Genomic DNA, 24,796 nt, shown 5'->3' with positions numbered 1-24,796 from the left:
ACTTATAGCCAACAGATATTTCGACGTCTAGCGAAAGCAGAGGCGCGCGAACGAGGACGGATGACGCTACTATAGTTAGACGCCACTACAGCAGCCGGCGTCGTTCAAATGTTCAATGTTCTTATGACAGTCACGATGAACAGGAGATAAGGAACGTTTTTCGCTTTGACTTTGTTCCAGCGAAGTTTTATTTTTAGCCATATAGATGTATTCGAAGAGCCTGCGGCGCCACTCTATAAAGCTCAATCGTATGACGTTTGTCACATTCCACTTGTTTATCGCTTGCGGACTCTAAACGGAGAAAAGTATAAGGAATAACAGTATTATATTAGAGGATAACACACCCGCACGTGTTTTGTCTCCGTCTTACATACAAACAACACAGCACATTTTTGTTCAACGGAATATATTTTATGCTGTTAGCTCCTATCATCGAACTTAAAGGTAATAATATTATCTAGAGCATCTCATACGCTTTTATTTTAATTATGACGCTCCGTGTAAACAATTTCATACTGCGTCAAAATAATAATAGATCTCGAGTATACATTTTTATTTAAAAAAATATAATCCCAAAATAATTATTATAAATTTAAAAACTAACAATTTTCTACATATTTTCAGACGTTTTGTATATAACCATGTGCCTTTATATTATATTATTAATATTTAAAGTATTTGACCATATAATAATTATAATAGTGAATGCCCGACTTTCGACGCCGTGTACAGCATTTATATTATAATATATATAAATATAACCGATACGACATCATGATGTGTACGCGATATCGTATATACACAACGCATTGTATGAATCTCGATCGTTGCTGACAAGAGCGAACCCGTTACGACGGCCGATGATAAAATATTGTACATCCGGATGCACTTATACAATAAAATATATTATATTACCATTCGAGCGTAGGTATTATATTATTAAAATAAATACTTATAGTTATTTACTATAGAGAATATTAGAGAGTGTTCTCGCTAAACCACAATGGTGTAGTTACGAAGGGGTATCACGGAGTATAGGTTTTCTGCAAATAAATATAAACATATCTATTTCTCACTCTTTCTTCACTTTTTTTCTCGCTTTCTCTCTCTCTCTCTTTCTGTCATACCCACACATACACACTTTACACCAAGTCAGGTTAATGCAGAATTATGCAATTATATATACTAAATATGAAATAACATCAATTTTGAAAATTTAACACATACTGCTTGTTTCTCTAGGAGGGTAATATACATATATTGATAATATAATATCAAATCACTCAAGTACATTAGATACCAGACGAATTTAACAAATCTCAGTATATACATTTATGTTACTAACTGCAAATACACGAAATATTTTCGAAAGCGAGTGTAACATAACATAATATAATATCACCGCAATATGTGTCAGTATGATATTATCGTTAAAATGTGCGCGAAATAGAGAAAACGGTTGGCTTTTGATACTGCGAATATATATCAATGAATATCATTATTAACTATAGCGGCGGAACCGTTATTTCTTTATTCTTATAGTCCTACAATAAATTTTTATCGTTTGGACAAAATTTAAATGCACATATAAATATTGTGTGAAAAATACTGTCCGGCCACAACGAAAACGATCTCTACTGCGTTTAATATATAGTATAATATATAGGTGTAACGATCACATATTTTCAACCACTTCTCATAACGGCTAATCCGTATGGTCGGTTTTCTATAGCGGGATAGCGCTTTTTATCGACATCTCGTCTTTCTTTGGCAATTGGCCCAGATATATTATAATATGCTCGCAGCGAACTTATATATTTGTGTGACGATGGTTATTGATCGTGGTCACGCGACGTAATTATTATAATATAATTTCGATAGTATGCCTAAATTAAAAGTGCCTTGTTATATATATATATATAAAATATTATATCCACCGATAAATTTACATTTTAAATATCGAAAAGACCTAACCGGATCAACAACAAGCGCACAATAAAATATCACGTTATCACTTTGTATAATAATATATTATATTAATACCGTTCGATTTGGTCAGTAATCTTAATCGATCGATGTAGTATAATGGATATACCTACTTAACTATATTGACGACTTAACAACATATATAGTCTTCTTATAGGGAGAATATAGTCATCAATAAAGTAACACTTCATTCATTTCAAATAGTCACACCTTATTTAAAATATGTATTGCAACACATAAAGATTTGACGAAAATGACAAATTCAAATCTTATTTATGAGCGTTTACCTGAAAACCATGTCATACGAGATTGTGAATAACTATTTATCTATAAAAGTGATGTTTCAGCGTATTATGTATTCGCTATGTATAAAACTCACCGCAAAATGGCGTGTGGTGAAAAAAAACACGTTTAAATTTATCGCACTTTTCTTTCATTTTAATTTAATCAATTTAATAGTCGCGGACTGAGACCCGAGAGGATATATTATATATAACAATAATTTATCGCCGTACATATGCACCTCTGTACGTATATTACTATACAGCTTTAGTGTATATTGTGTGACCCGAAACGCGACGACGATTATTAATCGCATGTAGATGGAGACATGCTGCAAAACGTTTCGCTCATTTGTGGTGGCGTTAAAGTCGCTGCAGCGCGTCCGGATTGTACGCGAGCGCGCTAAACGATATTAGTATTGTTGTCGTAGGACGGAGACGCACTGTGAAAAAGAAAAAACTAACTGTTATCGAAATTATTACTGTAATATTTTACACGTCGGGCACGCTGGTGAGCTCATATATATATACGCACGCTTATGTACATTACTGTCGCGGATTCCGATGGGTAATTATACGTATATACATTATGTTTATCATAATAAAAAAGTATAATCGCGTAATTCGTTTGTGTATTGAATTATTGCTATAATAAATACGGGTAAAATTTATTTATACTCATATGGGCGCGCTTATAAAATGCACATCCGTGGCGATGCATATAATGGTACACGCATACTCGTAAGTCGTGGCCGTCGTAATTCATTGTATATTATAATAAAATAAAATATGCACCTAGTATTGTGATGATAAGACAGCATACATATAATATATTTCATATAGTTGACAAGATGACATGCCCAGTAACTTAAACGTTTTCGTATATAAAAGAATCGCTGCAATTGCTGTACAGTAAGCGCGAGTATAACCGATAAAATTGAAATAAAAATGTACATTATTTTTACTTATATACCTTCATGTGCATGGAAATCAAGGCATGAAATAATATAATTGTCATTTCCATAGCACCTATAAATATGAGCACATCAGACTTTCAAATTGGGATTTTCGAACAAAAAGAAAACCCAAACAAATTTTGATTTTCAATAAGATATTATGAGATTTGCTATATATTTAGTTTCTATATATAAACACCGAATAGTATATACACACACCTTAATTTTTAACATTTAATAATATTATACAATAATTTACGTATGTGTCATTCGTTATAGTACATCGTATAGGTAAACGTTTCATTGTACGTAGATACTTTATAAACTACTAATAGTATTCCCATGTGGGCAATTATCCAATTTTTCTGCTAATTTCAAGTGTTACGCACTTGATATAAAGCGCGGTTTTCTACATTTTCGATCTAAACCAGATTAGACACTATCGAGCTACTTTTAATATTATTTTATAGGTCATCGTTTTTCTCTTTTTTTTGCAGCAGCAGGTTTATGTATTCTTTAATATACTCAGCTAAAACAGAACTCCTGTCGATATTTCATTTTTTAACGCAGTGGATTTAGTGTTATACCGATTCTAATTAGTAATTTTTATTATTTCGTTTTGAGACTGAAAATATGAAAAACCAGTATCTCGTTTTTTTAGAGGAAAATAGCTACTCTGTAATCTAATCCGATAACGAAATACGACCGTCTCAGTGTAACGGCAGTTGATGAACGTGATATCATTTATATAATTGATTTAATCTCTAAATTCCATCTGAATAGTAATTCGTTTCCCTGCCTTGAGGTCGTAAAACAAAGTTCGTTCTTGTGCCAAATTCTATACATAGATATATAGAATCGTATCTTTTTTTGTTAATTGTCAAACGAATTGACCAGTAGCGGCTTTACGTGTACACACGGATGAAACGAGATCACGGCCTTTTAGTATTTTGTCCTCAACAAATAACTTAATAAGGTTTCCGAGCGTCATTCCATTGCGGTTGGAAAGGTTACTACTATAAGGTATGGTGATTTTCCTCTTCAATTGGAAATTTCTATGAAAATACCTTACTTTAGAAAATTGTTTAGCAATGATTTCGGTGATAGTTGAATCGAAGTCGTCCCCTTTACTTCGGTGACGGTGAGACATACAAAATATAATATGATTACTGTTGCAGCATATCCAACACCCGTTGTGACTGTTATGTGCAGAAAAAAAAATGCTTTTGTAAAAATATACCAGTATGTTTTGTCAATTATTGTGTATTATGCGAACAGAACCGATGTTTTTTTACGAATAAATCATGTATCGAAACCTGCTATCTAGTGTTTCGATGCTAAAGATTTTTGAGGAGTTATGAATGTGTTATTTTTATAAATTATTATCTTAAACAACCTGACTGATAAGTTTATTGCATATGTAACTTAAAAATTATAACATAATATGAATTATGACAGCACGCGTGTGCGTATTTTTGAATTTGTAAAATTAACTAAAATACTGCGATTTCACTTGCAGCTGCAGCAGCTCGTAATATAAATGCATAGCGGATAACAAATAACACAACCCATAATATAATATGATATTATGGTATAACGCGTATAATGAGAATGCATTTTTCTTATCACAATCTACCTATTCCGCTTCGACAGCAAAGGAATAGAAACATTTTCAAATAAAATGCACATTCCTTAACGCGGTTCACAAGACGTTCTTTTGGACGATCGCAGAATATACACACATATATGCGCTGGCATACTACGTAAAAACGATCGGATGGACACCACTGATTGGTAGTGGTGTGTGTGGTGCGCAATTTTCCATCTATGAACGAGCTAGCTGGTATACACATAGGTTCGCTGATGATGATAGAGCCCGATAAAAGTTTAAAATGTACTACGGGACCGATGACGTTATCGTGGTGGAAGCCACGCCGTCGTCCAGTGTCACCGTCGCGAAGCATTGTCCAAGTCGCGGCACAATTATTCCGATCGTGCGATTTCTAAACTCGGAAATTGTTTTAATGCGAATCCGTGAAAACCCACATCAATTGCTTTCTTTTCCATTGTTTTACATGACGATCGAATCGATTTCGCGGCTTTGTACGCGATAAAACCTGTGTGAAGTTGGCCGCTCTCCTTCCTCGGTCAAATCGTTCCAAAAAAAAATTACAAGTCATTGCCCTTTAATTATAAGTATACTCTCGGAATTTTCAAGATGACTGAATAGCCCCGCGGGGACCTATCAAATTTTGATTTCAGTCGTATCTTCCTACAAATCAGTCACTGACTTCAACAGCACCTCTGCACCCCGATATGGTCAACTTTCGAATTCTAGGTATAAACTTAAAATTACTTATAATTATAGGATTATAAATTACAATGCGGGTTCTGGAAAATTTTGCTAAGGTGTGGGGATAGTTCACACACATTGCGTTAAATCATACAGTTGTTGCATGAATATGTACCGCCCAAATACTCTTCGAAGGTCAATTTGGACGGTTCCACTAACGACGTGTACCAATCGCGAAATCAATTTTCGCTCTCAGGGCTTAGATCGACTCAAATTATTTAATTTTATCCACCGTTTTTTTTCTATTCTTTCTAATTAGTATATACATTATAGTCACACTACTATGCGCAAATAGTCGCAGTAATTATTCGCAATATTATTATCCCACAGGATATGTCGATAATATTTTCGTGTTGTTTTCTCGCGTGAAGAGCTGCAGATCGGCGGCAACCAGTCGGTTGAAAACCGGATCTCGCGACTACTACTTATTATTATAATATGCACACGACGATAACACAACCGAAAATTACACTACCTACCATTATTATTATTATACGCGATATTACACTATTACAGGACATGTAATACACAGTATTATACATAAAAAATAAGTATAATCAAAAAAAAATTTGGAGGTAAATTCTTATCCGACAACTTCCGTCGCCGATGTCAGGCTACCGCCTCCCTGCTAACGTAGCGCGCGCTCGATACGATCGATCGCTATTACAGCTTCACAAACACACGCTTGCAGGATCTTGATTTTTTGACATAGAAAATATTTTAAATATTTTGATATGTCAAATATTTGAAAAATAAATGATTTACGGTGCATATTAAAATGAGATAGATCTTAAAATATTCAAGATACATATACAATACAGGGCAAAGAAAATCACGTGAATGAAATAGGTCATGTGCATATATAAAATAATTAGAATAATAAACTAGGAACATGTATATCAAGGACGGATATAACACGATGTAGATATTTCACATATGAACTCTAACTTTTTGTTGTCCTAAGGCCAACGAAGACAAAAACAAATGAATGTGGCACTCAAAAGAAAAAAAACAAATTAAATATGTGCATTGTTCAGTGTATAAAAAAAAAGTGTATATCACTATTATTACATATTTTGTAAGTAAATAATTTTTTTTTTCTAAATTTTCTGTATCATTTCATGATATAAACAGTTTTACTTACAAATCTATTGAAGAATATTAACGGAATAGAGTTATTTTTGTTGTCTTGGGTGCGATGGCATTTGAAAAATTTGCATATATTATGTGCCTATTGATATATTACATATGTCATATTTTATAGGTTTATGTTCGATATATTATACAATATATTATACACAGAATTAAGTAGATACGTATCAAAAAAAAAAAAAACAAAACAAAACATATAATGTTAAAGAAATGGATATTTTTTCGAGTGAAGAGTTATTGACGATAGCAGCACTTTCAAATAAAGAATAATAATAAAAAAAAAAAAAACAAGAACAAGGAATGTTTGGGTACATCCAGCTTGGTAGAAGCACTCTTTTGAAGGTTAATTCGTCACATTATACAAAGAGCTTATCGATGACGAGTCTAAATGTTACCAACACTTTAGAATGACTATGTACAGCCTTAATAAACTGTTGAATATTATTGAAAGTGAAATTCAACGGCAAGATACGCGTTTCCGGAAATGTATATCAGCCAGACATTGATTAGCTGTTACATTAAGGTAAAAACCATCATTGAATGCAATTTAAAATATTTATTAAAATTATATTATAATATAAAATAATAGGCACCTACCTAATAATGAATGTTGAATATTATAATGAAAAGAAAATGTATTCCTATACAATATTAAAAATAATAAAAAGAAAATGTATTCTTATACAATATTAAAAATAATAAAAAAAATGTATTCCTATACAATATTAAAAATAATAAAAAGAAAATGTATTCCTATACAATATTAATAAAAAAAAAAAGAAAATGTATTCCTATACAATATTAATAAAAAAAAAAAAAAATGTATTCTATACAATATTAAAAATAATAAAAAGAAAATATATTCCTATACAATATTAATAATAATAATAAAAAATATAGGTAGCCATAGAGAGCCATTTATATAACAGATAAACTAATAATATTATTTATAAATAATATATAATATATAATATTAATATTTTATAATATTTATATTTATATTTTACATAATTATAATTATTATATAATAATATAATATATTATAAATATTATATTATATTATCTATGTATTATAAGGCTCATATGTAGGATCACGGTCCAATACGTTTTCGGTTCCTGCAGCAGTTTGCAACCATGGTTGATAATTATGACCTTCTAAATTGGTGCCAGTTAGTGGATTATTTTGAGGTGTCCAAATACGATGCATATTATAGGTAGTTGGGTGCAATACTTATTTGAGGGACTATTGATTCATTTCATTTTTATTAATAACTGTTTCTACGATCCACCAATAGAGTTCTATTGTATACGCGTGTGTCGTGTCAAATATAGTATGTCAAACGTATTTCGGACGTTCAGATTGAACAACTTCAAATAGCCATTTATAGATAGGAATTTAGTCTAGAAGTAGTACTATAATTATTTAAAAATATTGTTTTTTTTTTTTTTGATTTTATCGGCGATTTCTTTAAATTACTGTCTATTTTCGAAAAAAAAAAACTATGCAAACAAATCCAATATCCACTATCTTATTTTCATCTACTTAATTTAATTCAAATATATGTATAAAAATAACTGTTAAACACGATTACAGGTATATAGGTACCTATTCCTATTAAATACGTTAATAATTTATTATGAATAAAATATAATAATGTGAGTTTAAAATGTGAAAATAAATTTAAATTCATAAACGCACGAATAATTTATTACGCATTTAAATGAACTATTCGTTTGAACCGTTTGTGAATCCGTTCGACAATTTGTTCGCCGTAAAATATTGTATTTAAATAAATACGTGATTAAACTCCAGTTGTAACTTGTAAGGCAATAAAAATATTCACGGTGACATGATTAATATTGCTCGAGTACATATTACATTCTAATGAAAATATAAAATAGGATAATGTTGCGAGAATCACGGCTCAGTTTGAAAATTGTTCGAATAATTATAATTTAATATGTTCAATGTTTATTTTGTCCTTTTCATTTTTCACAAACACTTAAAAACGATGTGATCTCATGATACATGACTGGTCGGCTTTAGTCCCTGCACCACGAGCGTTTTCGTAATGTGCGCCGTTTCGTGTTTGTGGGGTGGATTGAAAGGTATCTAATTATCTAATTTTTGATGAAAAAAAAAGTTAATAAAATAATTTATTGTAAATGTCCCGGTTAAAATATGTGGACGTAGGTGCAAACGATATAATCCCGTAATAAACGGCGAAGCAGCTGCATGCCGAATGACTAAAAACTAGCCATAAAAATAAAATAACATGATATATTTCAGTGATATCAAAATTATATGTATATAATAAATTAATATTATCGATGTCATCAACATAGAAAAATTTGGTACAGCTCAATAGAATATTAATCGTGTCGTTGCACAAGATGTATTTTTCTGAAAATCTAATAAAAACAATTTATGATGTACCTAGCTATACAAAATCTAGTTTCTATAAGATATATCATTATGTTAAAATATTTTATTTTAAAAAACCTTCATTACAGTGGTGCACCCTAATACTATATAACCATTAAAACTCAACATGCAATTTGTTTTTTTATAATATTCTACTATAGGTTTCGAATACGACACTGTGGAAATTACATGTCGTGGCATATATTTTATAAATTATAATTTTGCATTAATTCCCTTGAAAACGTCCACGTTTATAATACAAATATAAAACAATACAAAACAATACAATATAATGTTTGAAACCTATTCGAATGACTAATTAATTAATTGATTTCGGATAGGGTGAACTTCGTTAATAATTGTATACCTATTGTAAATACGGTAGGTATTATAATACTGAGGACAATACGTCAGTGGTGGATATCGATGAGTATCTAAAAAGGTGCACAAACATTTGTTTCATTAATAATAAAATGTATTCACAGTGTGAAACTGATTCACACACATACTTATAGACTCGGTACAAAATATAAGTGAAGTGATTAAGTGAATGCATTTTAAAACCCAAAAGTTTTGCTTTAGACAATTCTAAAAAATTCAAAAACCACATTGAAATAAACTTTAAACGTTGGTAGGTTAAAAAGTTTTTTTTTTTAAATAAATATTTTTAGCGTAATCCGTAGACCGAAATACTGGTAGGGGTTGCTATTTCTTTTAAGTGATCACTTGTACAATTTTTCGAGATAGCCACTAGTGCAGCAATACCTACTACATTGTAACTACGCAGCGTCATGTTGAATCCTTACTCGTTTTTTTAAATAAAACGCATTTGTCGCATTTGTCCCGTTAAAATAAAAAAAGAAAAACTCGCACAGTATCGTTATGAGTTATGACTGTTATGACGTATGAACGGTACGGCATACGCTGACGTCGTAGACGGACCGATAAATACGCGTACGGATATGCAATCGGAAATATTTAACGGTAGTGGACGGGGAGATGACATGGGTCGCTCGAACTTTTGTGTTTGTTCCATATCAATTACCGCAATGTGAATATATAAATGGACTTCAAAGGGGGGTTACTCCTATGTGTGTACACGAGTGAGATTTCTCGGTAATTAGACCGAAGACGACAACGGCGGCGGAGGACCTCCGACGTCGTGCTGCAGGGGTGAGTGGAGACCGAATAAGGGGTTGTGTATTAGTTTACTTACAAAAGTAACTGTAGATATCGAAGAGGAAGAGCCCCGGCGCAAACAAACGAAACGTCCGCGGGGATCTGTCGAGGGACGACGGACGGACGCGCAGACAGACGGTGAGAGAATCGCAGCGCGCGCGCACACACAAACGCGCTCGTTCGCAGAGCGCGCGCAGAAAGTTTAACGTTTCAAAAGGTTTCGACGGCGGTGAGTCTGCGCTCATCGAAATACACACACACACAGTCGTATTTGATTATTGCCGAGTGTGTGTGTGTGTCTGTGTGTATATAAATAGACCAGGTACGCGCGCGTTTAAATAATGCAAAGGCTCATTTTTTTCATCCGTTCGCGTCTTATGTTTATAAATGTGTACAAATGATGTGTATACTATACACAGAAGAATTTCCACCATTGATGCTTTGAAGAAGCGCCCCCTTCCACCCTCCCACCCACCCATCCGCAGACAAACAACCACGGTATACCGAGTACCTATATATATTTATAATAAGGTTTTCCGCGTATTAATCACTGCAGCATTTTATTAGGGCAAAACAAAACAAACTCGATTTGTTCGAGGAAAACACTGAGAAACTTTCAAACGAACTGTATAACATAATAATAATACGACGCATATATACACACGCCTTTATTGCGTATACTGATTTCGTACACGTAAACATTTCTCCTCGGCGCGCGTCACAACACCGCGGCGTAATATAGGCGTATCGTACTATTTACATTTTTTTTTTCCGGCGGGCGATCTATCCGCGGATTCATTAATCTCGGCAACGGTGATAAATCGTGCGTGGGCAGGGGCCGGGAGCAGCAGCAGCATTATATGATATACACTTGACGTACAGTACAAAAGGTGACATTTTTCTCCTCCGCCGCAGAGACTCAAAAGGATTATACTCGCGGCGGCGTATACGCGACAATACAATATAATATATTATATATATATGTGTGTGTGTATAGCGAGAGACAGAGAAAAAAGTGAGTGCGCGGTGAGATCGTCGACAGGCTGCTGCAGTGGGCACAGAATTCCGGTGTAAGCTGCAAGAGAAATGGATCGGTACGATTTTTGTTCTCGTCCGTTGTTTCGGTTTTTTTTTCACTCTCGTCTCTTATCCCTGTGCCGCGTTGACCTATTACGCGGGGTGGTGGACGGATGATGCGGCGGCAGCAGGGTGGTAGCAGTAAGTCGAAAAGAAAAATACATTCTCTGCCGCGCGCACAAAAGGACTTACAACAACACTCGGCCGGTGAAAATCATTAATAATAACGCACAATATGATATGCTTTGTACAAATAATAAATGAGATTATACCTACGTTGCAGTGCACTATAATACACTTCTTCGCCGCCGCCGCCGCCGCCACCGCCGCGTGTACATTTCGTATTAATATCGCTATCGTTTTTCTTTTTTCTCCACGGGCGCGTACAAGCACCGAGTGTACGATATTATGTTTTGCCGCCGCGGAGTTTGGGAAATCCGCGAGGGCGTAAAGCCAAACAATAAGTGGGCGAGGGGGTGAGAGAGAAAAAAGGAAAAAAAGCGTCGCATAGGTATATAATGTACCTAAATCGACGACGGTGCGGAGATCAAAACGCGGGATGAGGGTCGCTATACGTATGTACGTATATTACATAATATATAAATCGTCTAAAATACACGCACACGATATGTATATATACACGCGAGGGTTTTGGGTTTTTGTAAAGACAAGCGCACGCACGCACGCGCGCGCACATACGACGATAATTACTTAGCGGCGGACCGGGCGGAGAGAAAAAGGGAAAATGCGTATTTACAATAGCGAGCTGGGGCGCGACGATGGCTGGCGAATGGGTAATGGTAATTTGCATCGCGCGGGCTCAAAGAAAACTATACACACGACGGCGGCGGCGGAAGGAGAGAGCGCCGTACAGCCGAGTATAATACAACTACATGTATACATAATATAAAGTCGCGGGCGGAAGGGAAGTCTCGAATTCTGTTTGACGGACTGACGAGCGAGCGGAAGGACGCGCTGCATCGTGCCGTGAGTGTGTATATATGCGGACAGATAATTCAACTCTACGCCCCGCGCACCTTTGCACGTGATACACACAACGACCTTTTCTCCGCCTTTGCGCAGAATAAACGCGTACGTATATATATATATATGTATGTATGCGACTCGCCGCCGTATTTATTTAAGTAACAATCCCCCGCGGTTTTGTGTGTTTTGCGTTTGGCTCGGCTTTCATCATCGTCGTCGTCGTCGTCGTCGTCGGTGGTGGCGGTAGCTGTGCAGACTTTGGGCGACCACACCCGTCGCGCACCGTTCGTATTGTGTCCGAGAGAACGAGAGACACACACACACACACACAATATTATCTGCATATACCTTCGGGCCTCGATATTACTCAAATCGGAAAGCGTTTTCTTTTGTGCACACGTCGCGGTATAGTATAAATTAATAACGACTAAAGTCGCGGTTATTTCATTATTGATCATCTATTTATTTCCATCGAAAGTTCTCTGCATCGCGTTTCCTGTGATCTATATCACTTTAATAATATTATATGATTTCAATTAGTATGAGATAGTTCGTGATGAGATATGCGGCTTTAACGCGTTGAACGCTGCGTAATAGAAGGTGACAAACTCGCGTAATGATCGTGTTTTGTTGTGCGGTAGGTATAAACATTAAACATAATATATGTATGTGACATTTCGGAGTAGGTTTTTTTTCTATGTTTCGCAAAATGCTGTTTCGGCGACAACGGCGTTCTGATGACAAAATATAAAAAAAAACACGTTTATAGTCTTTCCGAAATTAGAATTATACGAGATGCCCTTAATAATTAATGACTGCACTAAAGAGGTAATTTGTTCCCAGCGAAACAAACGTGATGACTATCGTACGCTATAAGCAAATTAGACTGGTGACTTTTTAGAAGACGCGTATACTAATAGATATTTAAAATAACAAATGCATACCTTATACTAATGTATAAGTAGTATAATATTATGTATAACCCTCAAATTTTGATGAAAAATTGGTATTTTTAATGTCTTTGCTATATCGTTGAAAATTAGAATTGCGAAAACATTATAATATTTTTGAAGAGATCTCAAGATTACAGTCGTTTAATAACTTTAATGGAGTAGTGCCTTCTTAAAAAAAAAACCAAACTACTTTAACTTTTGTATGATGTATTGATATGCTGAAACGTTTTGAAACTATTTAATTATCATATTTTTGAATCAAATGTTTTTGATAATTTCCTATACTAAACCACATAAAAAATTAATTATTCACTGCTGTCTGTTAGTTATTTTTAATGGTTATTACGTATTACTTATTATTTTGATAATAGATTAAAAGCATATAATATAAGCCTTATGTTTCTACTTCTAATTCTCCCAACTAATTAATTCCAATACTTAGTACGCTATACGCCCTTATTAAAAGTATATATTATCTTGAATTTAAATTGTTTAAAATATACTATATATTGTATTATAGTATTAAAATATAGTAGTAACTATAGTATATTATTATAAGATATCTGAACAAAATTTTTTTGAAGAATTTGAATGTCTTGATTATATGAATTGAGAAACCATAGGTTAGGCTAACTTTAAAAAACACAACTTATTTATTACTATTCTAATGGTAGAGTGAATACCAGATATATGTATTAAAATTAATTGCTATTTTTGTCTAATCAAATCAGCTACCTAGTGTTCTTCGTTGGTAAAACTTCGCTTTATCTACGCAATATGTGCTAAAATTTTTGTATAATGTTATATTTTCTTATTTTTTGTATACACTATGTTTAGTTATTTAATTTCAAATATTGTGTATATGTATTTTTTAACTATCTATTGGTATTCATTTTAGTTAGAGTTTTTATTATCATAAATAATTAAAGATATTTAAATTTTAAACGGATTGTACATAACTCTGGAGCTAAACATAAGTTATCTCATTGAAGTCCAGTAATCTGTTACTAAATATTAACTATCAAAAATATTATCTTTTCACCCATCACGATAATAATTATTATAAATTACACGTCATATCAAACCTGATATTATAATCTATTATAATTATAAAACTTATAATATTTTTATTCGTGATTTCGTGAATATATTATAAGCTATATTAAACGATTAAGTGTTGACAAGTTAGCCAAAATTATATTTTGTAGAATTTTCAAGTATAAAATTATTATTTAATAATAGGTGTACAAAACAACAGGTAAGATCAATAACATAATTTGTCTAGTGATAAATAACCTTATAGATATCTTTTATATCATTATGCCTAGATATTCATTTTACTATTATAATAATATATTGTTTTATATCCGGCCCGGTTTCAATCCCTATAAACATGTTCATCTTCAACAATGATTTAAATATTAGCAGCTGTAACGCGTATAACTAACAAAGCATAATCTGGGGGTGTAAACTTCACGGACATCAATTATTACAATTACAATTATTCACTTGTATTTTTTTGCATGTATAAAAACATTGTATATTACAATAAATGACAAAAGTATAAAAAGTTTCTCGTGACACGTATAAATATATTCACATAATATGCATAGCGCGATAACAAAATTTGACATTTGTTAGCAATAAAATCTATTATACCTATATAAATACACATCATACATGTAAAAGACTTTTTCTCTTCTTTTATAACTTTGAGAACGTTGCGATCGTGAATGGTGATTTTTCTATATTAACCCCGGACACTTCACGCGATTTATTATTACTAGTTTTATTTCACCTTTTCCACACAAGTGGTGCGCCATGTATGTATAATATCGTTTGAAGTGATGAACATTTTTTTTCTTCCATACGTGTCGGTAAATAGATAGTGTTTATACTGTTTATAGTGTACAAAGTTTTTATTTTTAAGCTCCAATCATACTAAGTTATACGAGATTTTATAGAAATACATACCTCGCAAGCCCCATGTACAAAACCTAAATATTTTTTTTCTTTTTGTACTACTGAATTTTAAGTTTAGAATGACATTTGACAGCAATTCATATATATTTATTTGGTAATGTGAGTTCGTGGATCTACAGGTTAGGCTTGTGTTCCCTCTCCCCATCTCCAATCCACTTATTGATGAAATCAAACCAAACAAAATACAGTATTAGATAAAAAAAAAAAATCGTTGAATATAAATCAAAAATATTATGTATAATACTATAATCGGTAAACATTATTCTATAAAAACGAAATTATTAGTGACAGTTTTCAAGGGAGATTAAATGATACTATTGTATCCTCAAATTCCTGAGGGTGAAATTGGACTCTCTTGCTCGCTCTTCCTATCCAAATGTCACGCGTTCAAGCATTTTCCGACGAAACGGGTTTCCGGAATAAAGAAAACTACAATAATACTATATTGTCGCGTATTATATTACTATAATATATATAGCGACGAGTAAAAACGTTCTACTTAATTATCATATTACGTTGTAATGCGCTCGTACGAATCGTATAGGTATTAAACTTTCCGTGTATTATTATTATACTGATCGACCAGTAAAAAACTATTGAGGTCTGAGGAAAAAACGTTTACGCTCAGACGAATCGAGAATATTTGGAATAATAATAATAAAAAGACTATCAAAAACAACACACGCAGTTTCGACCAGAAACGATTGCCACCTTTGCCGGGCCCGGTTGCGTGCAGCGATACATCACACGCTCACGCACACGCACGGCACACACACATATTATATATATATATATTGCGTATAATAATATATAGTTATAGTTTTAATGGTCAGAATGAACTCGCAAAACGATTTGAGAGAACATAACATAATATACTAACTGTATATTACAATATAATAATAATAATAATAATAATAATAGTATAAACCACCTCAGTAATGTGTGAGAATAAACGAGATAATTTAGTTATAGTAGCAAAGTCAGCTGTCGGATAACTTCATATCCATATATATATATTTATATATAATAGTATTTAGGTACAAAATATATATACATGTCGCGTTAATCTAAATGCCGCATCTCGCATTCGACGGGTTAATATCGTTATTGCCGCGTGAGTGCAACGCGCACAGTAGTCGCAATTATTTCGGATTTTTTTTTTTATATATTATTTTTTTTTTACACGCACACGCATAAATATAATACTATATAAGTAGGTGAGGTCGTTATAGGTATATTATATTATACGGGTGCGTATAACTATACGTTTTCGAATTACCGCGAGTAGTTTATTGTATATTTGTATACCTACCCAAAATATAGGTATATATACGTACGCCGACCGTTGATTTCGATAAATTACAACGAGATTATAGAAAACCTTGTGCGAGCGTACGTATAACGAGTGTAATAAAAACGATTAGCAATAAATGCACACACCGCGCGAATCGAAAAAATAGAATTATATTATATATAAAACTATAATAATAAATCGTCACGAAACGATCGAAACGTATACGTCGTTAGGTTTATGTAGGTACGAGAACCGGACACCACAATACATAATATTATATTATATTTATACGTACCTGCTTATAATAATGACATGCATTACGGTAATAACATACTTAATAATAATATATAATCTAAACGGAAAAAAAATATCTGTTTTGAAAACCAATTCTTTTTGTGCGCGGTGTACTACAGGTGTATTTACGTGACGGTATTAATAATTAAAAAAAAATTTGATAACTATTTAGTTCGAAAGTAATATAGACAACGTTTTATAGAGTTGGACATAATAATAATATGGTACATTATATTATATTATATTATGTTTCGTATACCGATAGGGCGACTAGAAATTTCCCGACGTAGGTTCATTACATTCGTTTTTAATTTGATATCGTTTTTTAATTACAATTTGAATTAATGCCGAATAAAATTTAAGTATATGAACAGTCACTCAAGTATAACTTAATGAAAGTGTCTAGACCCAGAGGCCTCCTGGTTGCGCCCCCGTTACATACTTAAACACTTTGAGGTGTTAATAGTAGACTGCTTAAGCTGTTTTGATATTTAAATTTGTTTGGGTATACTAAAAATATAATATGGGATAAACTTATAATTAGAATCATGATTCATGAGTCATGGCTCATGACTAATCGTGAAATCAATAATAAACCAATACTCGCACAACGCATGTCGTTTGTTGCTTAATCTCATTAATATAATTTAAGAAGCGAAAAAACCTTTGGGAAGGCGCATACAAACTCATCATTAATTGTTATACAATTTTTTATCTCATTTTAACTATTTAAATAATAATAATAATAAAATTAAAAGCGCTTGAATTTAGCCATGCCGTATTATGAATTATGATAACTGAATAAAACTTGTACCTGAACTTTTTATTTATACTCAAGAATTGAATTTTTGGTGCGCATATCATAAAACTGAGATACTTATCGTCTTGTAAAAGTTACCTACTTTGATTCCTTTAACATCCAAAATTACTATATATTAGGTACATAAAGTATTTATATATTTTTAATAAATTTGTTGAATTTTGTTTTATAAATATCATTTTAATATATAGGTAGATTTATAAAGATATTATAAATATGTTAACGAAAGATAAAATAAGTTTCTTTTATTATTTAAATTGTATTTTGTTTTTAATCGTATAAGTATATAACTAGTATAAATTTCTGATTTATAGAAGATATGAGGTTGATTATTAATGTAAGTGTGGAAATATTTTGATTTAAGCCCTCAATGTAATAAGAAATAAGTTACTAAACTTTATAAAGCAGGTTCATAGATGAACCCATTAAATTTATTTGATTTTTGGCAAAGGAAAGGGCAATAATTATTGCTGGTGGATTTATTAATAGTGGATTTATTTATTTTTATTTTTTTATTTTATTGATAAATAGATTCTTATTCTTTGTTTTAGCCTTTACATTCTACACCCTATTCGATCATTCTTGTTCATACTATACTTTGCTTAAACTACGCTGAATTTACTACGAAAAATGCCCAAGTTACGAGTTACTTGTTTTTACACTGCATCAATTCTGATAGGTTGCATCATAATTTGAAAATGACTTGGTTTGGGTTGACAAAATGACAAACTATTATTGGGTTATACACTAACATAAATATGAATTTTAAAGAAATTACTTATAATTAAAATTATAACCTAATAACTAAATAGCAAGCAATAATAAATTAAAGTTTAATTATCAGTATCTATTTATATTTTTTTATACAACTTTATCATACAGTTAGTACTCTGCAGCAAGAAATCAGATAATAATTCAACAATATATTCACATATATTAACGAAATACGTTCAAATAATCGACTTTTAGAACGCAATCACATTGAAAAATAAAAGTAATATATCGGAAAATGAATTCAAATTCGATAAATTCTATTTCTCAACTATATTACATATTATTATCGTAGCTGTAACGAAGCGAGATTGAAAAAAATTGTAAATCAGTTCCCAAAATATGGGGATAAAATATTATTTGATACGCCAACGTGGTATAGTGGTGCGGGAATTTATTCTCAATTTTCTCAGAACGATTTTGGTTTGTACATTATTGTTTATATTTCAGTTGTAAGTACTTGTAACAATTAGTCGCAAAGTATTGGCTTATATCATATTATTATACTTGTTTAGTTATATACTTGTGTGCTTTATACAACAATCATGACATTCCGCGACCAACTTCACGCACGTTTAAGTATGTTCTTGATTGCAGTAACTCATCGCAGTAAATGATAATGTGTAATTAATTGAGCGGTTACACACCATATATTTACCATATAATGGTATACAATATTATATTCTATCAAAATAGCATACAACTACGCGTATCCATATAATAAACTATATTATGGTATACCAAAACGTATTCATTGAAGTGTATATTGCATCTGCACCGGAGCAGTGTTCAATTATAATTAATCGATTAAATGTTCATATTATATATCATATATCACATAGTTTAATATTCATATCTATATTACTATAATATAATATAAATTATATTATATATACTGAATATTATAATATATTCTATTTATTAATAATTATACATATATATATATAGGACTTTACACGTACAATACACGTTTGCCAGTTAAATATAATAAAATAATATACTAATCTGATCGTTTAATTTTCAACCATCGATAATAATATCTGATTCGTAATAAAATAATCACAATCATGACGGTATCAATAATACAGGTGATTATTACGCCTCTTGTACACGATATCGGCGCGAACTGCAGGCAATGTGTGTTGCGGTACATAAATTATTATATATTTATTAAAGTATAATATTATATAATATATGTACCTATAGACATTATTTTAATATATACCAATATTATACAGTATACTTACATATTATTATACTACTGCAGAAGTAGATTATTATTTAAAATGAAAAAAAAAAATAAAAAAAATAATCGTTTTCAGAATTTTAATTAATTACCATATTATTATCTGAGTAAACTAATAAAAACATTAATAACTTTTTTTCATAAATAAATAATGTCAAAGGGTTAAGGACCATCAAAAGATAACGCCATAATTGTACATATAGCCTAAAGTACTATTTAAATTATGTATACTTAGTTCATTACACTATGTATACATCAGTCGACAGTCACTAAGACACTGCTATGAACTTTAATTATAAAATTAAAAACATTAACATGTTTCCGTTCCACGAAGCTGCATCGAGCGTTTTGTATAATCTTTGTTGTAACTTGCATAAGTACCTACTGTATTAAAAATAGACGAATTTAAATGGGCAAACGTTTATTTTGTGTGTATAAAAATAAAATACGTTGTAAGTACTTTATTTAAAGCACCCAAACACTTTCAAGACCAACTACGAGTAATTTTTTAAAAATATTTTCAGAACACAAAAACAGTTTCGAAAAATTGTTAAATTACAATTCCACGATTTGGAAATTAATATGAAATCCACAGACGCTGATTTAACAGGGAAAAAAATAAACAGCTGCCGTCTGGGCACTTGGCTTGTTCTGGCTTCGTCCTTAAAATCGTACTTTATGAAATTGTATTTTTTTATATATATTATAATTTTGCTCGTTTTATTACAAATCCGTTTCATGTGTTGATAAATTGTATTTTGTGTTTCGATATATATATTTTTTTTACAGCGTTTTTAACATTTAACTACAAGATTTCAAAGCGAATAAATAAAATTGTTATTTGGAGATTTGGAGATTCCAAGAAATATTTTGCTTTTAAGTTGAAAAAGTTGTGTTTTTATTTTCGGCACTGGCGACATAATATATCTGTTCCGAGCATTACTCACGCGTATAAATATAATATACCTAATTACAGTACCTATTTTATTAAGGCGGTAGTAACGGTAGTAATTTATACGCAATTTTATGTTATTAATAATTTATTATATATTTTTGCATTTTAAAATGTCTACATCACAGTTTATATACTGTAAATAGGTATATAGACTGCGTTTTGCTTACAAAGCTACTCTGCCACTGATGATGGCAAAATGTATGTTTATAAATATTAGTTTAATAATATTTTTATTTTTATTTTTTCTATAGCTTCACCAACTACTAAGGTTAATAGCTTATAATTGTATTACTTAGATTCGTCATAATAACAACATATGTATATTATTCCATTATAATTGATGTTGTTCAGTTAAAAAAACTGATTACATGCTCATAATACCTATTATTTATACAGTTCAAGGAGCTCTTCGTTCTATTTACATTTTTGTTCATACTATGTACATAATATAATGATTATAATATTTTACAATACCTACGTACAATATACCTGTATGTTATGTTGCATACAATACGTTTCTGTGTAATTTTTTAACTGCAGTGTAAGTATACTGGGATATATAATACGTCAAATTTACATTAACTCTGAAATATAAAGTTTTCATAGTAGTATCATTAGTTTGATGATTGTACAGTATGCAAAAAAAAAATATGAATGCTAATTCAAAACTACATGTGTTATGGTATGTGAATAATACAAATTCAATAATACTTATTAATGTCGATAACGATTATGGTGTACGGTATTCTGGACGCTATCCCCTCAACTATAATATAGGCAGGGTATTGCAGGATTAAAAATGCAGATGTTTTTTTTTTTTATTTAATGAATAAAAATAATAACACACACTGGTTAAGTAACATCGAATGATTTATTATTATTATAGATACGTGCGTCATTGGGTCTCAGAACGACGGAACTTTTACAACTAAGCATTATTTAAATGTGCATATGGATAGGTATGCACAATTAAAATTGCCGAAAAATTTCCTAAAATATTTAGTATACATTTATAAAAAAGAAACCGGAAAAAAGGTATTTAAGAAAATAACATTACATTATATCAATAATTATTGTTAAAACAGAAAAATACTTAAATTTATAGAATATGTAAACATATATTTAATTTAGAAAAAGCTATACAATGTATAGTATACATTTTATAAAAACAAACTCGGTATATTATTTTAATTTCACCGTTTCTCAAAACAAATGTATACATTTTAACTAGAACAGTTAACAATCGCCACGAAAGAAATATCCAAAATTCAAGAAGTCTCAAACCATATGTTTATAACTCCTATAAGTATTCAATCCAGTAATAATCGTATAATGTATTATAATAATATTATACGTTGTTATAAATATTATGAATACAAAATTTAATACATTTAATAACATTTTGTTACATTAAAATTCTCTAAATATAATATACATATAATATGTATATTGTATACAGACAGAGACAATTATATTATACTTTGTGATCCGATTTCTTTTCCTGTTAATCCGTTCCGTTTCGAATATCATATAGTTATATTATATAGATATACATTTTTCTTTTTCTCGAAAGATTTAAATCTGGTATTTCTGGTACAACAAATGTACCGTTCGTTTATTTCATTTTAGTTTGTTTTTTTTTTTTTTTTTTTGACAAGCCGAAACACGTATTTGCGGCAATGGCGTTTTAAAAACAAATCATTTTTACGTCACGTACAGACAACTGACTCGTACACACACACACACACACACGAACACTCATACCGAAATATCAGCAGCAATAACAACCGCGCGATCATTATACATATGTGTACAATATAAGAGTTGAACCTGCTATTATTATATGTTTTTTTTCTCATCGCGGTTTCGTATTAATTTTACGGGTTTTAACTAGATTGTGTTCGTACCCGTACCCAAAAACAAGACGTGTATATAGGTAACCTGCACGCCGAATTAATATAAATTATTACTACGGCGCACACAAACTCACAGCGAATCATCAGCAGCTTTATTAAAATGAAATTATCATTTTTTTTTTTCAATTCCCAGCGTATTGTTTTTTAATCAAAATGAATTTTTTGCACACCGCTCAATCGCCGTATAATAGAAATAACGCGTGTACGTATATCGTACCTACGCATAATATAATAATATCATATTATAATACCTACTATGATTATACTAAGATTTTTACCGATTGCAAAATACTAACATTAACATGATGAATTATTTAATTTATTAGTATAATATTTTTTGATAGAAATGTACCTACGTGATAAACATTTTTATTTTCCTAATGTAATCATTCAATGTATAATTTAGATGTACCTATTACAAGTATAAAGTGGTTCCGACTGTATAACGATTTAAATAATATTGACTATAAAAGTATATTGATAGCAAACAAATTCAATTATGTTTGAAACAAAAAGGTTATATAATGTATAGGTATAGATTAAACGGGTGATTCATTAAGCATGCTCACCCCTCCTCACGTTTTATTATTTTATAATTGTAATTTTTGAAACATTTAGCGATTCGAGTATACTGTTTAGTATACTTAAAGACAAACACTTTTATTTTATAAACCGTTTCAGTAATGTCCAGAAAATGTATAATTAGATAACTTTTTAAAAAATATTGATGTACCTATCTAAATTCAAACGAGTAGATTTTCTATTATTTTACTCAAAAACTAATAATATGATTATGATAATTCGTTTAGAAGATATTTCATAATTTTTAAAAGTATGAATTATGTATTGGTACGAAAGTCAGAATAATTAATTAACGTGGTGCTTAAGTACCTACCTACCCAGAAAATACCAAAAATCAGCATTTGAATAAATTTATAACTGAATGGAAAAGGGAATAAATGGAGGGAGGGGGGATAAATGCTTGTTTATTTAGCACCACATACTGTATATTAAGCTACCAGCTATTACTATTTCTAAAATTGTTTAATACTAGTACAGCAGTATATATTTTGTACAATTTGTTTGTACCTATAATTTTAATAGTATTTTAATATAGGTGCCTAAAATATTATAAATCGGTATGTTACATTAAAATAAGTTTTTAAATACATTATTGTGCTTTTTGTTTGATTTGCCTGAATTCTGAAGTGCCTTAGAGTTTTATAGAATTGTAACATTCAAACTATAATACACGCACCGTTAAAAAAAAAAGTAATAATAATAACTCACTAAACGTATAAATATTTTAACATACTTTTCGTATATGTGTGTGTGTGTGTGTGTTTTTTTTTTACTTAAATAATAATATATTATGGGTGAGTAACGTTCACACAAAATAATATAATACATAACATAGAAAAATTTCGATTAAAAATCGAAAACACGCTATGTATTAGATATAATAACGTAGTATTCAATATCCGATGACTATACAGCAGTGCCCCCGTCACCCTCTCCGTCATGTGTGTGTGCACATTATTCGAGACTCGCATTTAAGTACAATATAATATTATTATACGTTCTATTATAATAGTCACAAATACATGAGTATGCGTACCTATATTATAATCCATGATAATAATTATATTGTGTACCGCTGAAATGGTTTTATATAATTTTTTTTTTTCGGTTAACCGAATAATTGGTAGTACGTCTATATATATTTATTGTACACGGTTAAAGTATAATTGGTTTAGTTATTCTAGTATAATATTTTTGGAAACAACGTCCACGCGTCCCTCCGCCAACCCTTCTGACCATCAAATATGTTATGTCTGTCATGATATTATAATAGTCTTAACGTGGATAATATACCTATTAGTTATTATCTACTGTATAACTATTATATTATTATATATATGATAGTAATAATATTATAGGCCTCGCTGTCGTCGGCTATCGGTCAATAATTTGGGAACGGAATAGAACGATGATGACGATGATTAGTTTTACGCAAACGTTTCGTCGATTGTGCGGTCTGGCGACGACGAAAACTTAAAACGAGTAAAAAACCTTCCGAAAAGCAGTAAACGTAAAAGGCTCTAGAGAGAGGGGGCCGTGGGAACGACGAATTTTGCGAGTGAACGGGTCTTAGGACTTATACCTAC

General features: G+C 31.2%; 1 protein-coding gene across 1 annotated transcript in view; it reads left to right on the top strand.

Moving 5' to 3' along the window:
* The first annotated feature begins 345 nt into the window (after window positions 1–345).
* LOC114127618 (uncharacterized) overlaps window positions 346–24,796 on the top strand; it is a 116,521-nt gene continuing 92,070 nt past the window's right edge. Inside the window, exon 1 of the mRNA XM_050203012.1 lies at window positions 346–444. Within this exon, the coding sequence (XP_050058969.1) occupies window positions 414–444 (31 nt within the window). The 5' untranslated portion in view covers window positions 346–413. The remainder of the gene's footprint in view (window positions 445–24,796) is intronic.

Source organism: Aphis gossypii, chromosome 3, assembly GCF_020184175.1.
Source record: "Aphis gossypii isolate Hap1 chromosome 3, ASM2018417v2, whole genome shotgun sequence".
Lineage (NCBI taxonomy): Eukaryota > Metazoa > Arthropoda > Insecta > Hemiptera > Aphididae > Aphis > Aphis gossypii.
Note: the sequence above shows the minus strand (reverse complement) of the source record. Positions and strands in the feature narration are given on the sequence as shown.